The sequence below is a fragment of the Tenrec ecaudatus genome, chromosome 2 (assembly GCF_050624435.1).
Source record: "Tenrec ecaudatus isolate mTenEca1 chromosome 2, mTenEca1.hap1, whole genome shotgun sequence".
Taxonomy (NCBI): Eukaryota; Metazoa; Chordata; class Mammalia; order Afrosoricida; family Tenrecidae; genus Tenrec; species Tenrec ecaudatus.
The window spans coordinates 131,064,512-131,077,733 of record NC_134531.1 but is presented as its reverse complement, the minus strand read 5'-3'; the positions used below and the strand labels follow the sequence as shown (position 1 = coordinate 131,077,733).

The 13,222-nt window shown below is 45.5% G+C and overlaps 1 protein-coding gene across 1 annotated transcript in view; it reads left to right on the top strand.

The window, feature by feature from the left end:
- The first annotated feature begins 8,179 nt into the window (after positions 1-8,179).
- ALDH7A1 (aldehyde dehydrogenase 7 family member A1) overlaps positions 8,180-13,222 on the top strand; it is a 35,863-nt gene continuing 30,820 nt past the window's right edge. Inside the window, exons 1-3 of the mRNA XM_075541470.1 lie at positions 8,180-8,393; positions 10,055-10,108; positions 10,659-10,724. Coding sequence (XP_075397585.1) covers positions 8,202-8,393; positions 10,055-10,108; positions 10,659-10,724 — 312 coding nt within the window. The 5' untranslated portion in view covers positions 8,180-8,201. The remainder of the gene's footprint in view (positions 8,394-10,054; positions 10,109-10,658; positions 10,725-13,222) is intronic.

Here is a 13,222-nt window from a genome sequence, read left to right as displayed (position 1 = left end):
TGCTCAGTTGTTGTTGTTCTAGGTTCTGGCTCATGGCAACCCTTTGAGCCGCAGAGGGACGCACTGTCTGAGCCTACACCATCCTCACCATTGTTCTTCTGTTTGGGCCCGTTGTTGCGGCCACGGTTTCCATCCATCTCATGGAGGGCCTTCCTCTCCTTCCCTGCCCCGATGCTTTACCAAGCATGGTGTCCTCCAGGGACTGGCCTCTCCTGACAACATGTTCAACGTATTTGAGACAAAGTCCCACCACTTTTGCTTCTCAGGCGCATTCTGCCTGTATTTCTTCCAAAACAGATGTGCCGATTCTTTAGGCAATCCATGATATCTTCAATATTTCAATCTTTGCCACACCCATAATTCAAATGTACCGATTCTTCTTTGGCCCTCCCTTTTTCAATGCCCCACATAGATATGAGGCCACTGAAAATACCATGACTTGGGTTTGGCACAACTTAGTACTCAAACTAACCTTACTTTTCAACACTAAAGAGGTCTTGGACAGCAGATTTACCCACTGCAATGTCTCTTGATCTTGATTGCTGATTCTGTGAGCACTGATTGTGGATGCAAGCAAGACAAAATGCTTGACAACTTCAACCCCTTCTCCACTTACTCTGATGTTACTTTGGTCTTCATCAGCAAGTTCTTCAAGTCTCCTTTATTTTCCGTAAGCAAGGTTGCGTCATCTGCATATCACAGGCAATTAATTAGCCTTCCTCTCATCCTGATGCTGCATTCAGCTTAATATAAGCCAGCTTCTCTGATTATGAGTTCAGCATACTGAATGACTAAGCATGGTGAGAGGATACAGCCTTGATACCTTTCAGGATATTTTTAAAATAAATCATTTTATTATCTTTCAGCATTTTAAACCAAACCCACTAGCCACTCAGTAGGAGAAAGGTGTGGCAGTTTGTGGCTGTAAAGATTTACAGTCTTGGGAATCCTGTGGTAACTTTCTCCTCTGGCCTACAGGGTATCCACTCCATGACTCAATGACAGCATATATCCTTCAGTCCATTTAATTTTTAGCTACAAAGGCATGATGTCAATCACCAGTACACTCTACCCCTAAATAATTCAATAAGGATATCGTGTCTTAGATGTCATTATTTATCTCTGACCCATTTTCTAAATTGAATAAAATTTATATACAATAAAATGTAAACATTTTAAGGTCGCTATTGATGGTCTCTGACAAATGGAGACATCTGTGTAATAGAGATACCCAACAAGTTACAGAACATTACTATCAATACCAATACTTAAAATTAAATAATGTAATCTCTCCAACTTGATCCACCTCTCTCTTTCTCTCTTTCCTTCTCTCTCTCTCTATAAAATTGATAGGCTTTTCTGGACCCTCTGCATTTCCATAGAAACTCTAGAATCTGTTTATTCATTCTGATACCTTGAATGGAGTTGCATTAAATCTATACATCAATTTGGACATGTGGGAGGCTACCTTAGCCTGGTGCCATTAAAAACCGGAGTAGCACAATGTTAATCAACCGTCTCCTGATTCTGGGCTCAGTATACAACCAGACAGGTGGTTTACACAGCTGGAGAGAATGCAATGCTTAGAAAATGTGAGTGACTGATGCTCTTTGACGACATGTTTCTCTGGTAAAACAACAAGCCAGGATTCTAGCTGTAGCATTCCTTTTGGGGAACCTGATTCATATGAATCTGTCCAGAGCAATGGTGTCACTTGCCGAAGGTGCTGACCAATCAGGGTCTGAGTTTGCAAGACTGAAAATGAATCCTGGCCGGTGGTGATTTCACCAAGGTAAAGCTGCCTCGGGGCAAGCAGGTTTGCTCAGGTCTGTCCCTCTGCCTCTTGCCACACTATCTTTGAACAATGAACATGGCTGGCATTCCCTGAGGACATCCCAGGGACAATCACATGCACCTATGCAGTGATGCCCGAGTCCCTGCTTGTCTCATCATCCAGTGACACTTTGGACAGGTCATTACCAAAGCAGAATTGGCCATTTGCAAACCCTGTCACTTTTAATGTATGATGGATTCAACGGTGTTCTGAATTCTGCCAGTGCAGAATTTATCTACAGAGCTTTGCAGTCTTCAAATAGGATTCATTTAATTCTCTGTCTTCTGGCTCTACCCCATCAATATTCATCATTTATGATCATATATGGGACATTGTTCCTCTTTTTTCCTGAACTTGTTTTAGGTAGGGCCAAGTGTTTTTGTTTGTTTTCTTAGGGGTTGGGGGGGGGGGATGGAGAGAAAGAGAGAACAGAGTCCTGGCTGCAGTGAGCGCAGTTGCTAGGGTCTACCTTTGCAGAACTGGTCCAGAGAGACGGCCAGGGACCTGTTCCAGTGACTTAGCCAAGACATGGAAGCTACCGCTTCTTGAGGACATTATGTGTTGTTGCTAAACATTGGTGCATCTGTCACATGTCTTTTTATGTTCTTGATTCACCTGAAGGGCAGGAAGGAAGGGTGTCAGGTTGGTACATGTGTGCAGAAAATCTTTCCAGCTGAGAGAAAGTGAGGCCAAATCAATTTAAATATCTGACAATTACCGTTAGGGAAATTGTTGCCTGCCTGACGGTAGATGGAAGATAATAGCTGAGTTTTTGATAGAGGTGATCAATGTTGGATGGGATACCTTACTTGCTGCTCTGTGAACATAGGTGTATTTGTTCATTCATTCAAGTAAATTAAGGCTGACACTTTGCTGGGAAGTGCAGAGTGTTTTAGTCTGGGTAGACTAGAGAAACAACTTCAAAGACTCTCATGTGTGTAAGAAAGAAGAGCTTTTCAAGGAGAGAGACGTGTCTGAGCAGAGCACACAGGAGCCAACGAGGGGGGAGGGAAAAAGAGTGAAGCACATCCTGGCCCACCAAGCCCTGGGGATGATATTCCTGCTCAGAGCAGCCAATGCACAGAGAGGACCATGGGGCCGGCCCCAACATGAGACACGATGCTCCTCACTGACCCATACCACCATGGGGGACAGCACTGGAGACACATGGCAGGAATTGTGCCCACCCTGAGCCCACCACACCAATGCGAGGCACTGGGGGTGTGCAATGGGGCAGCAAGGGTAGCAGAGCAATGAAGTCCCCAGGGAACAAACAAAAATAGGCTGTGGGCCAGGGCATGGCACCCCATCAGACTCGACTGGAAAACACTCGTAAAGGACAGCAATAGACTTGAACTATTTATTGGCTTTTCTTTTCTCTTGTGGCCTTTTTGTTGTTGTAGCTATTGATTTATTTTCTATTGTTCCTTTGTTGTATTCAGTCTTGTGTTTGTGCATATTGCAGTCCCTGCGTGTCTATCTGGATGGGATAGGCGGGATAAACAAGCCTGAAGATGGAACAATGGGCCAAAGACACTTGGGGAAACATGGGGGAGGGGGAGGTAGTGCGGGGGGGGGGGGGTAGGGGAGGAAGTGGGTGTTAACATACCCAGGGAAAAGGGAACAACAGTGACCAAGGATCGATGCCGAGGAGGGTGAAGGAGGTCTGGTGGGTCTTGATCAAGGGCAATGTAACTGAGAAGAATTTCTGGAACCCAAATAAAGGCTGAACATGATAGTGGGACAAGAGGAAAGTAAAAGGAAGTAGAAGAAAGAGCTAGTAGGCAAAGGGCATTTATAGAGATGTACAGGCATGTACATATATAAATATATATAAGATGATGGGGCAAATGATCTATGTACATATATTTTTAGGTTTAGTATTTAGGAAGCAGGTGGCCATTGGACCTCTACTGAAGTCCTTGTCAATACAAGTTGTTTTATTGTATTGTTCTAATAATCCAGCACGCTGAGATCTTCACCTTCCCGATATATAGTGAGTAGAATAAAACGCTGCCTGCTCCTATGCAATGCCCCACACTGTTATTCTTTTGCAAATTTTCCCCGTCATTTTACAATTGTTATTCTTGAGCCCATTATTGTAGCCTCTATGTCAACTAATCTTGTTGAAAAACATTTTTTTCCCTGACTCTACTATACCAAACATCCTAATAACATGTCCAAAGTATATGAGATGACGTCTCTCCACTTGCTCGACCAAGGAACATTCTGGCTGTCCTTCCTCTGGCAGACTTGTTTGTCCTGGCTGTCCGGGGACCTTTCAACATTCCTCCACAGCATGATAATTAACATAATTAACATGCTAGCAATGGAGAAATTGAAGATTTTTCAAATAAGGTCTACGGTCTGAAATGGACGAGTCGTGCAATCGGGAGGCATTGGTAACTGTTGGTGATTGGAACACCACAGTTGTAAACAAAGAAGGATCAGTGGTTGGAGATGAGGGTTTAGTGATAAAAACAAGGCAGGAGATCACAAGATAGAATTTTGCAAGACAAATCGGCTTATTCACGGCAAATATACCCATTGATTAGAGAACTCTGATGTAGAATTTACCTGCCTTAGGGTACAAAAACCCAAACCAAACTTACTGCCCTCATGTCGATGCCAATTCTTAGTGACTCTAAAGGACAGGGTAGAATTGCCCCACTGAATTCCCAAGACAGTAACTGTTTCCTAGTGTAGAATGCCCCATCATGCTCTCGAGGAGTGGCTGGTGATTTCGAACGGCTGACCTTTAGGATGGCAGCAGTATGCCAAAGGAGACCCCAAGTCTCAAATATAATTTAAGAATACTTATTAAGTCTTCCACAAGCAAAGACACATCATCTCTGTGTGGGAGACCATTAGCATGAGGTCAAGCACTTACAGAGATTCAGGGACTTAAAAGAACGCGGGAGGGTGGCGGGGGGCGGGGGCAACACCTGATTGGCAGCAGATGGAGGCATGGCAGTTCAGGTCCTGGTGGGACTACGGAAGTAGGAACAAGGCCATGACTGGGGCACATATATTAGCTTTCACAGGACAATTTACAGGATTGTTCTAGAGTTTTCTGACCAAGGCTGTTGGAGCATGACTCATGACTATTATCCCAGAATGACAGTTTCCATTAAGGACACATTGAGGCATGCCCGAAGGAGACTGCTCCTACCCAGGCTGGTAAAGGGGGTGGAGGAATGTCACTTTTTTGGTTTGCTTTTTATTTTCTCTCTTTTTCCCCCCCAAATTTAATCATTTTATTGGGGCCTCATACAACTCATCACAATCCCATTGTGTCAAGCACGTTTGTACATTTGTTGCCATCATCATTCTCAAAACATTTGCTTTCTATTTAAGCTCTTGGTATCAGCGCCTCATTTTTTCCCTCCCTCCCCATTTTCCCTTCCTTCATGAACCCTTGATAATTTATAAATTATTATTATTTTGTCATATCTTACACTGTCCGACGTCTCCTTTCACCCACTTTTCTGTTGTCCGTCTCCCAGGGAGGAGGTTATATGTGGATCCCTGTATCGGTTCCCCCTTTTCACCCTACCATCCCTTCATCCTCCTGGTATTGCCACTCTTACCACTGGTCCTGAAGGAATCATCCACCCTGGATTCCCTGTGTTTCCAGTTCCTATCTGTATGAGTGTGCATCCTCTGGTCTAGCCAGATTTGTAAGGTAGAATTAAGATCATGATAGTCGGGGAAGAAGCATTTAAGTATTAGAGGAGAGTTGAATGTTTCATCACATTATACCCTGACTGGTCTCCCTGTGACCCTTCTATAAGGGGATGTCAAGTTGCCTACAGATGGGTCTTGGGTTCCCAATCTGCACTCACCCTCATTCACAATGATTTGATTTTTTGTTCTTTAATGCCTGACACCTGATCCCTTTGACACCTCGTGGTCACACAGGCTGGTGTGCTTCTTCCATGTGGGCTTTGTTGCTTCTGAGCTAGATGGCCGCTTATTACCTTCAAGCCTTTAAGACCACAGACGCTATCTCTTTTGATGGCCAGGCACCATCAGCTTTCTTCACCACATTTGCTTATGCTTCCATTTGTCTTCAGTGATCTTATCGGGAAGGTGCGCACACAATGATATGATTTTTTTTGTGCTTTGATGCCTGATACCTGGTCCCTTTGTGCATGACCACATTTGCTTATACACTGCTTTTTCTTTTTTTTGTTAAATACTTTTTTGGGGGGCTCTTACATCTCTTATCACAATCTATACAGTCCTCCAGTGTGTCAAGCACATTTTCACATATGCTGCCATCATCATTTTCAAAGCATTCTCTCCCCACTTGAGCCCCTGGTATCAGCTCCCCTCTTCTTTCCCCTCCCTCCCCCACACTCCCTCCCTCATGAACCCTTGATAAGTTATAGATTATTTTTTCCATATCCTCTGTTGCCCCGCACCCACTTTTTCATTATTTGTTCCCCTGGAAGGGGTTCTAGGTTGTTCCTTCTGATTGATTCCTCCTTTCTCCCTCTCTCCTCCCCTAATCCTCCTGGTATCTCTACAAGGAGAGCCTTGTTGGCCCTGAGGGATTTAGCTATCCTGGATTCCCTGTGTTATGGGCTCTTACCTGTAGCAGTTTGCATGCTCTGGTCTAAATCAATTTGTAAGGTCGAATTGAGGTCATGATGGCGGAAGGAAGCACCAAAGAGCTAGAGGAAAGTTGTGTGTTTCATCGGTGCTATACTGCACCCTGACTGGCTCATCTCTTCCTTGTGACCCCTCTGTGAGGGGATGTCCAATTGTGTACAGATGGCCTTTGGGTCTCCACTCCATGCCCCCCCCCCATTCACCTTGGGTATGGTTTTATTGTGAGTCTTAGATACCTGATACCTGATCCCATCAACACCTCATGATTACACAGGATGATGTGCTTCCTCCATGTGGGATTTGTGGCTTCTGAGCTAGATGGCCACTTGTTTACCTTCAGGCCTTTAAGACCCCACATCATATACCTTTTCATAGCCGGGCACCATCAGCTTTCTTCACCACATTTGCTTATGCACCTATTTTGTCTTCAGTGATCATGTCAGGAAGGTAAGCATCACAGAATGATGGATTGTTAGAAAAAAGTGTTCTTTTGTTAAGGGAGTACTTGAGTTGAGGCCCAATGTCCATCTGCAACCTTAATTCTTAACATATAGATGAATACATAGTTATATTCCCCTCTCATGATAAATATATTTACATATGCACATGCTTGTATTTAGACCCCTATAAATGGCCTTTGCCTCCTGTTTGTTCCTCTATTTCCTTTTAACTTCCCTCTTGACCCACCATCATATTTGGCCTTCATTCGGGTTTAATAATTCCTCACTGCTACATTGCCCTTGATTGAGCCCCAGCAGGCATCCTACAACCTTCTATCCATTGATTTTAGTTCACTTGTTGTTTCCTTGTTCCTGGGTTGGTCCCCCTCCCCCTTCCTATCTCCCACCTCCCCTTCTTCCATATCCCCCCACCTCCAACCATTGGTCCCATTCGTTTCATTTCTGAATTATTTATCCTGCCTATCTTATCTAGACACGCAGATACATTAATAAGTGCAAAAACCAGGCAAAGCCAAAAACAACAAAGGAAGCAAAAACCAACAAAACAGCAGAAAGCAAGAACAAAAAGCCACCGACAAAAGTGGAAAAAGCCTATAAATTGTTCAAAATCTGTTTGTTGGAATGCCACTTTTTAATGTCTGAGGACCAGACCGTCCACATTCCGGGTTAGAAGAATCCTGCAAGTTGATTTTGCAGCTCACTGTTAACCAGATTGTTGTTAGGCGCCATCTGCCCTCTCAGTGACGCGATGTACAAGAGAACTCAATCACTGGCTGGTCCTGCACCAGTCTGACCATTTGTTCTTAGGTTTGAGCCTTCAGCAAACCTAGTGCTTAGAATGTAAGCTCTATTATGCCACGTGGGAGATAGTTAGAAACCCAGCTTGGCAGTTTCCAGCCCAAATCTAATGAATCAGAATGCCCATTTGAGTATCCTGCAAGGTAATTGCAAGCACCCCACCGTTTGGCGACCCCTGCTCTAACACGGACTGGACGCTAGAGCCAAACATTTGTTGCAATCCCACGCCGGTGGGTGTAGGAATGGTAGGAATCCTCTGGTTTTTTCGTGCTCGAGCCACCGCGGTTCCAGACCTGCCCCAAGCTCGCAGGCCCGCTGCAGACCCCGGCTCGGGGCCAGGGGGCGGGGCGCGCTCCCGGGGGCGGGGCGGCCCGCCGCCAATGGGCTCCGCCGGCTGGGGGGCGGGCGGCCTGCCGCCAATGGGGTCCGGGGGCGTGGCCCTATTTCAGCGGCTCCGCAGGCCGCAGGCGCAGCTCGATCGGGGTTTCGGGATGTGGCGCTTCCCTGCCTGGGTCCGCCTGCACGCCGTCACGAGGAGCAAGCTCTCTGGAGCCTGGAGCAGGCCTGGCGCCTTCATGTCCACCCTGCTGGTCAATCAGCCCCAGTATGCGTGGCTGAGGGAGCTGGGGCTCCGCGAGGAAAACGAGGGCGTGTATAATGGAAGCTGGGGAGGCCGGGGAGAGGTAGGCGGACGCCCCGGGAAATCGCGGCGGCTGGGGGCATTAGTTACCCCCGAGGGCTGGGCGGGCACTCCCTACCCTGCTGCGCGGCGGGCCGGTGGACTGCATCCACCTTGAAAATCTGCTTCCGTACGGTGCTTTTTGAAAGAAGGAATGTAGACTTTAGGGGCTTGTGCCATACCGAATCGACATCTTTTTGGGGACTAAACTTGCAAGGAATCACCAGTCAGAAACGGCTCACACAAAGCGGTAGAAATGTTCATACTTCCGAGCTTTACTGTGGTTCTTGGCGAAGTGCTTAGGCGTTGGGCTGCTAAGTGCAAGGTCAGTAGTTCGAATCCATCAATTGTTCCACGTATGAACGACCAGGCTTTCTACTCCGGTAAGGAGTAAAAGTTTTTGAAACCTACAGGGCCATTCTACGCTGTCCAAAAGAGTCGTTTTGAGTCTCTACGGCTGAGTGTTTGTTCAGCAATTCGATCTGAATCCACTCGATGGCTGAGTCAGATGTGAAAGTTGCTACAGATGCTTCCTGCAGTGCTCTTTTCTGTTGTCTCCTGGAAAGTTTTGAAGATTTGCAAGTTTGGTCTTGCTCTGTTCTTTCCTTGTTTGCATTGGGCTGTTAACGTTGAGGGAAGATTTCAAACTTTTTTTTTGGCATACCCAGAGCTAGAACTGCTCAGTAAAACATTTTACAGACTAGGGTGGCAGGTCAAGTTTATTATCACTTGCCAAAGAAAGATTTTATGAGAAAATATTATACTTTGTAATATCAGTAGAGCCCATTGAATGTTACATAATGAATCTGCTTTGTTAAGGGAAAATTCTCATTTACGTATCTGTGATGGTAGGAGACAGAGGTGAATTTAATTATTTCCTAACTCCCAGTGCAGTTGGCAGTGCCAGCGGGTTTTCCACTGGCATCCAATCAGTAGGTTCTTAAAACTTTCTCCTGAAGACCTTTTCAGCTACAACCTGGTTTTAGTTATCAGTTTGTGGGAGGTACCGGCCTTTTCCATAGCTATTGGCCTTGGCTATTTCAGCCTTATATCAGAGAAGTGGGTTATGATTTGGGAGGCTACCCACAGGTCAACAGTTTGAAACCATCAGCTGCTCCTGTGGAGAAGATGAGGCTCTCTGCTTCTCTGTAGAGTTCTGTCTCTGATACCCACAGAGGCACTTGTACTCTGTCTCATAGGGTTGCTGTAAGTCCGAGTTAACTTGATAGCAGTCAGGGTTTTTTGTTGTTGTTGTTGTTTGTTTTGTTTTAAGTGAGATCAGAAGTTAGAGAAAGGGAAAGAAAATAAGTGAAACTTCAAGTTGGCTTCTTGTTAATGGAAAAAGAGGACAGAAGAGCTGATTACATGGGGTCTTCGTTTATATACTCGGTACCTACTGACAAAGTTGTGCTTTGATGAAAGGTAGTTCAGAATGTATAAGGAGCCCTGGTGGCGTAGTGGTTACTGGGCAGTAATCCATAAGGTCTGCAGTTCAAAACCACTAGACTCTCCAGGAGAGAGATGGAACTTTCTACTCCGGTAACTATTACAGTCTTGGAAACTCACAAGGGCACTGCTAATCATGAGTCAGAATGAACTTGAGGGCAGTGCGTTTGGATTTCAGTTTATGGATTTTATGTAGGCTAATCATCTTTTTCTTTTAAGGTGGTGACAACCTATTGTCCTGCTAACAACGAGCCAATTGCAAGAGTCCGGCAGGTGAGTGGCTCTGAAAAAGTTTAATGTGTTTTTAAGTTAATTCAAAGTGCCTACAGCATTGTGAAAACGTTCTTTGGAGGCAGAGGCCAATAGCACTTACGGGGATCAAGGGGACACAAGTACAAGGGCACAGGCATACTTTCCCCTCCATATGGTGTCTTAAAATAAATGTCTGTGAGAAGAGGCATTTTTGGGTGGATAGTTCTTTTTAAGGCAGTCCCCTCAAGCTTTAAGGAACAGATTAGTCCTTGGAAGGATTGAGGAGCATGAAGATTCTAATTCCATAAATCTGGGTGGGAGCTGAAATTCTGCTTTTCCAACGCACCCTCTGATAAGTCCATGGATCATGCTTTGGGAAATGGGATTTCAGTTAGATTCCAGCCTAGCTCGCTCTAGAGAGGTTTTGGAAGCACAGGCTGTGGAAATGAATCGAAACCAGAAATCTTAGGGATACCCAGAGGTCATTCCATTTCTCTTCCCCAAGTACCTGTGTCCTGTGATCATCACTTCTCTCTCTCCCCCTGCCCCTCCTCCTCTACCAAACTCGTAGGCCAGCATAGCCGACTATGAAGAAACGGTAAAGAAAGCCAGAGAAGCTTGGAAAGTGTGGGCAGACGTAAGTATGCCTTTGCTGTCTGTTCCAGGAAAGGGGGGTGGGAGGGGGCGGGCAAGGCTACTTATTGCCATTGTAATGAGCTCGATAAACAGTTCAAGTCTAACTCCTTGCTGAAATGTAAGTGTTGCTCCTTGGGGGACTGTGATACTTAGTTTCTTTTTGCTGTAAATTTAGGATAGTACCTTTTTTTAATATTGTGCATTAGGTAAATGAGTGATTTAAAATGGATTAAAACTCCATCCTGATGTACTGTGAACTTAAGCGTGAACACATTATTCTCTATTGAATCATTTGCATTTATAGTAGAACCTACAGGAAGAAAGAAACATCTGTGCTAATAACACTGTTTTCCCTGTCTCCTCTCCCCCTGCCAGCCATGTTTGGGGAGAGGGTCTCAGCACTAGGCCAGTGTTTCTGGTCCAAAGAGCAGCGGCACTAGCTCCTCCATCCTGCGAGCTCACATCCCTGACTGACCAGGCTTTGAGGCTCATTCTGCCTCCTTGGGAGCCTGGGGCGGAATGTGCAAACGTTAGAGCTGGAGTTGGGCTGGGCCACATTGCCCTCTTATGGTGCGGGGGGGGGGGGGGGGGGGGCAGAGGTGCTTATGGGGCTGCTGGGAGGCTACGACTAATGGACCCGAGAGATAACCAGATTTCTCCTTATCTCTCTCTTTTTGTCTGCTGTGGGAGGCCTAGGATTTCTCACTTGAACAGGAGAGACCAGAGGTGGCCTTGCCAGGGGTTATCAGGAGGCTGAGATGAGTTAATCATTTGAAGTTAATCATCAGCTTGCAGGAGTCCATGCAAGACAAACCTCAGACGCTAGAGATAGAAACAGCCCTCGTAGTTCCTGTGGAATCCAGAGAGCATTATAATGGCCCTCAACGCTCCTCGCTGGGAATGAAGATGCCTTGCAGATAATGATTAAGACAGAGAACTTGAGATCTAGAGGTCGGATTATATTAACCTGTTGCTGTCAGATGCTGTCTAGTTAGTTTTGACTCATAACGACCCGCTGGGTAATGGAAAGAAGCAGTGCATTATTCTTGTGGGTCCTAAGTGCAATCACAAGTGCCCTTCGAAGATGGAGGTTTGAAGCAGAAGAAGGTGGCAGTGACCACTGAAGACAGATACTCTAGTGCTCGCTTTGAAGATGGAGGCAGGGGCCAAGAGCCAAGCTTTAGACAAAGCAAGATGATTCTATAGGAGAGGGAGGGTGGTGGGTGGTGGGTGGGAGATGCAGGGTTTGAGAGAATAATGAAAAACATGTCAGCCAACATCTTGAATTTATCCTAGTGAAACGGATTTTTGACTTCCAATCCATGTTCTTTTGCACCTCCAGATGTGTGGCAATTTGCCAATGCTGAGATCACCTCTGCGCACTGTGATTTCTCACTTGTACAGGAGGAGAGACCGGGGGTGGCCTTGCCAGGGGTTATCAGGAGGCTGAGATGAGTGAATCATGAGCTTGCAGGAGTCCATGCAAGACAAACCTCAAATATAAGCAAGTTATAAAACCCTGTGCTACTGCTGATTTGCAGAGCTTCAACCCCCTTCCCCAAGTTAGTGATCTAGGTGGGAAGTTGGGGATAGGAACAGGAGCGACAGAATCCTGGGTTGGATTCTTTCCTTTCAATAACTGGATAGAAACTGAGGGGCTCTGGTAGTGTAGTAGTTACGTATTGGGCTGCTAACTGCAAGGGGCAGCAGTTCAAAACTACCAGCCGCTCCTCTGGAGAAAGATGGGGCTTTTTACTCTCGTAAGGAGTCTCTGTCTCAAAAACCCATCTGTCCTGTTCTATAGGGTCGCTATGACTTGGAACCGACTCCGTGACAGTGAGGCGTTTTTATCGATAAGCTAGGCTTAGGATCCCCTTACATGCAATCAAAATACCTCTTCCAGAGCACGTAGCGTATCCAGGCCAAAGCAGTGTCATGTTTTATTGTTTCTTTGAACAACAACTTGCATTACTCTATTTCTGGTCATGAAAGTACTATATGTTCCTTACGGTAACATTGAAAGGTGCTTTAAATAAGATAATCAAAATGAATTCTTCGGATCCCTTTTCTGTTTATAGTTGTGAATATTACTGGTACCTTCTTACCAATACACCCAAGCCAAAGCCCTGCCAATGAGGTGATTCTGGTCCATCACCGCTGTATGAAACAGAGGTGCTTCTTAGGGTCTCTGAGGATGTACATTTTGATCTTGTGCTGGTCAGCTCAGTGCTCACTTTGCTACTAAGGCGCCTGCATATCTACATAGTCTGTGTGAAGTTTGTGGGGCCTGTGATTGTATCGTTTAGCAGCCTCCAGATATCCCATGGTTTTAAAAATATTTTTCCCTATGTTATGGAATGCTAGTAAAACTAACATCAACCTTCCACCAAATCATTTACTTACATTGAACAGGGGTGTGTTAGTCTGAGTACTTTAGAGAAACAAAGCCACAGAAACTCATGTACAAGAGAGTTTTTTTCTAAAGGTTAAGTGCACATC